Source organism: Protomyctophum bolini, assembly GCF_963924005.1.
Source record: "Protomyctophum bolini genome assembly, chromosome: 6".
Lineage (NCBI taxonomy): Eukaryota > Metazoa > Chordata > Actinopteri > Myctophiformes > Myctophidae > Protomyctophum > Protomyctophum bolini.
This window is the reverse complement of record NC_137867.1, coordinates 42,422,103-42,425,483: the sequence shown is the minus strand read 5'-3', so window position 1 is coordinate 42,425,483 and position 3,381 is coordinate 42,422,103. Positions and strand designations below refer to the sequence as shown.

Genomic DNA, 3,381 nt, shown 5'->3' with positions numbered 1-3,381 from the left:
TGTTGCCAAGACAAATTCCTATAAGTTAATTTGCACTCGGCTGATTCTTCTGCCTCTAACCTTAAACCAAACCTATAAGGATGTAACCAGAAAAGGCTTTCGGCTTGTTTCCATTGGTGTCCTGTCCTCAACATTATTGATAGACAAAAACATATAAACGAGTGGTGGAAAAAAGGGGGAAAAAGTATGCTTTCTTCAGCACTTGCACTTAATGACTAACACTTCTGTGGAAACCTGGATGCTATCTTTTGTTTCCTTTGCTATTATGACGATAGGATAATTATACGAGCAGCAAGTTGGCACTACCGGTTTTCATCCAGAAGATGGCAGTAGAGACTTTAATGTTCGCTTATAACAACTGCGCTCTCAAAGGAACTGTCCATGGTTTGGGGAATTTGAGGATAGAGACCCATGACTTTATAAAAAAAAAAATTGAAGTAGGCTATTACCTTTTGGCCCACACATGGGCAGCATATGGCCCTTTGACCATCTCAATCTGGCCCTAGAATTATTAGTAATTCATGTATGGCCGGTACATAAATACAAAAATACAAAATATAATCAATGTAACAGTGAAACAGTCTGCCTTGAGTCCAGTTTTAACATAATTCAGCACTATAGCCTATAGTCCAATTAGCAGTTCAATATGTGGCCCTTTAGTCATTTATCGAAGTCAGTATGTCACTATTTTACAAGAGAAACCTGGCCAAGAAGGTCAGCAGCAAACCTAGTTAAATTCAACATAAAACATGCTTATAGTCATGCAAACTAAACATAGAAAATAAGAAACAAGAAAATAAATGTAGTTAGTAGTTGCCAAATAAACTGACACCATGGAGGTTACAATAAGCTTAAAGAATGCACTGGCCATAAGAACACTCTTAATTGTGACATTCCGCACACAAAACTGCACCAAAAAAAAACATGGTCATGGTTTCTTCCGCAAATACATATACATGATACATTATTAAATTAAATCACATTGATTGAACATATGCTTTCCCATAGGCAAACAGTAACACAACAGCACGATAATAGAACAAAAGAGAGGCAACTGAGGCATGCTGGGAAGCCTTCCTCCTGCCACTAACCACCTTACAGCTCCCTACAGTCATATTTCAACTGGATAGTGATAGCGAACTAAGACACTGTCTCTTTAAACTCCTCCTATGCGTACGAGCGTGCACACACACACACACACACACACTCTCTCTCTCTCTCTCTCTCTCTCTCTCTCTCTCTCTCTCTCTCTCTCTCTCTCTCTCTCTCTCTCTCTCTCTCTCTCTCTCTCTCTCTCTCACACTCACTCACACAACCAGGAAGAAGTGAATTCAGTCAGCCGTTTGGTGGTCATGCAGACAGTCAGCAGCAGCAGAATGACACAGCAAGGAGTCCAACTGGACCAGGAACAGTTCTGCTGCTCCATCTGCCTGCATCTGCTGAAGGACCCGGTGACCCTTCCCTGCGGACACAACTACTGCAGCGGCTGCATCGAGGCGTTCTGGACTCGGGGCGAGGCTCCGAGAGGCGTGCACAGCTGTCCACAATGCAGGCAGACGTTCACGCCGAGGCCCGTTCTGAGGAAAAACACCATGCTGGCCGAGGTGGTGGAGAAACTGAAGGAGACGGGAGGAGGAGGAGGACCCCAAGACGTTCCTCCTCCTCCTCCTCCTGATTCCTGCCATGCTGCCGGACCCGGAGACGTGGCCTGTGACGTCTGCACAGGGAGGAAACTGAAAGCCGTGGCGGCTTGCCTTCAGTGTCTGGCCTCGTACTGCGACGCTCACCTCCAGCCGCACCATCACTCCCCTGCCTTCAAGAAACACAAGCTGGTCAAAGCCCCCGCCGCCGAGCTCCGGGTGAGCATCTGTCCTCGGCACGACGAGGCCGAGAAGATTTTCTGCCGTACCGATCGGCGGTGTATCTGTTACCTGTGTTCCATGGAGGAAGAACACAGAGGTCACGACACGGTCCCGGCCGCCACAGAGCGCACCGAGAGACAGAAAGAGCTCAATGCGAGTCGTCGGACGATCCGGCAGAGGATCCAGGAGAGAGAGGCGGACGTGAAGGCGCTTCACCGGGAGGTGAAGTCTATCGATGGCTCTGCTGACAGAGCGGTGGAGGACAGTGACTCCGTCTTCACTGAGCTCATCGCCTCCGCGGTCAGGAGACGATCCGAGGTGAGGGAGCTGATCAGAGACCGGCAGAGGCTCGAAGTGAACCGGGCTAGAGAACTGAGGAAGCGCGTGGAGCAGGAGGTCGCCGAACTGAGGATGAGACATGCTGAGCTGGAGCGGCTGTCACACACAGAGGATCACGTCCATTTCTTACAGCGGTACTGTAGCGGCTCCCTGTCAGTGATCGGTGAGTCTTCACAGACGGTCAGCAGCCATGTCCGTCCTCTACGCTACTTTGAAGACGTGACCGTGGCCGTTTCGAGAGTCAGGGACAAACTGGAGAACATTCTTCAAGAGGAAGGGACGAACATTTCAAAGACGGTGAACAGAGTGGACGTTTTACTATCGACGCCATCGGAGCCCAGGACCAGACCCGATTTCTTGCAATATTCCTGTCCAATCACGCTGGATCCAAACACGGCAAACCAATACCTGACTCTGTCTAAAGAGAACAGATACGCAACGGTGCTGAAAAAACAATCACATCGTCAGCACCCAGAGAGATTCACGGGCTGGTGTCAGGTTCTGTGCAGAGAGGGTCTGACCGGACGCACTTACTGGGAAGTGGAGTGGTGTGGAGACATCTGCGTGGCGGTCTCGTATAAGGATATCGGCAGGAGAGGGAACCGTGAGCAATGCGTGTTTGGATTCAACGACAAATCTTGGTGCTTGCACTGTTGCAAAGCGGGTTACGATTTCACGCACGGGGACGTTGTGACCAAAATCCCAGCAGGTCGGGTGTCGTCTAGGGTAGGCGTGTACCTGGACCACGCTGCCGGTACTCTGTCCTTCTACGCCGCCTCCGACACCACCACCACTCAGCTGAGTCTCCTCCACAGAGTCCACACCACATTCACGCAGGCCCTCTATCCTGGATTTAGGCTTCTGTCCGCTTATGGGGACACTGTTGAGTTGTGTGACCTCAAATAGGTCAGACTTTGTGGTCGTTATTCTCTACAACAAAAAGAACAGGGCAAAGCAGCTTTCTGCTTCTATACGGGGCCGACGGCGTGGACTACACTCCCACCATACCTTCACAGCTTTCTGCTTCTATACGGGGCCGACGGCGTGGAACACTCTCCCTCCATACCTTCACAGCTTTCTGCTTCTATATGGGGCCGACGGCGTGGAACACTCTCCCTCCATACCTTCACAGCTTTCTGCTTCTATACGGGGCCGACGGCGTGGAACACTCTCCCTCCAT

General features: G+C 50.1%; 1 protein-coding gene across 1 annotated transcript; it reads left to right on the top strand.

The window, feature by feature from the left end:
• Window positions 1-1,376: 1,376 nt before the first annotated feature.
• On the top strand, window positions 1,377-3,107 carry LOC308317020 (tripartite motif-containing protein 16-like; the record flags this gene model as incomplete). The annotated part of the gene is made up of 1 exon (XM_080765811.1): window positions 1,377-3,107. One exon carries the CDS (start codon window positions 1,377-1,379, stop codon window positions 3,105-3,107), a length of 1,731 nt encoding a protein of 576 aa, XP_080621937.1.
• Between the last annotated feature and the right edge of the window lie 274 nt (window positions 3,108-3,381).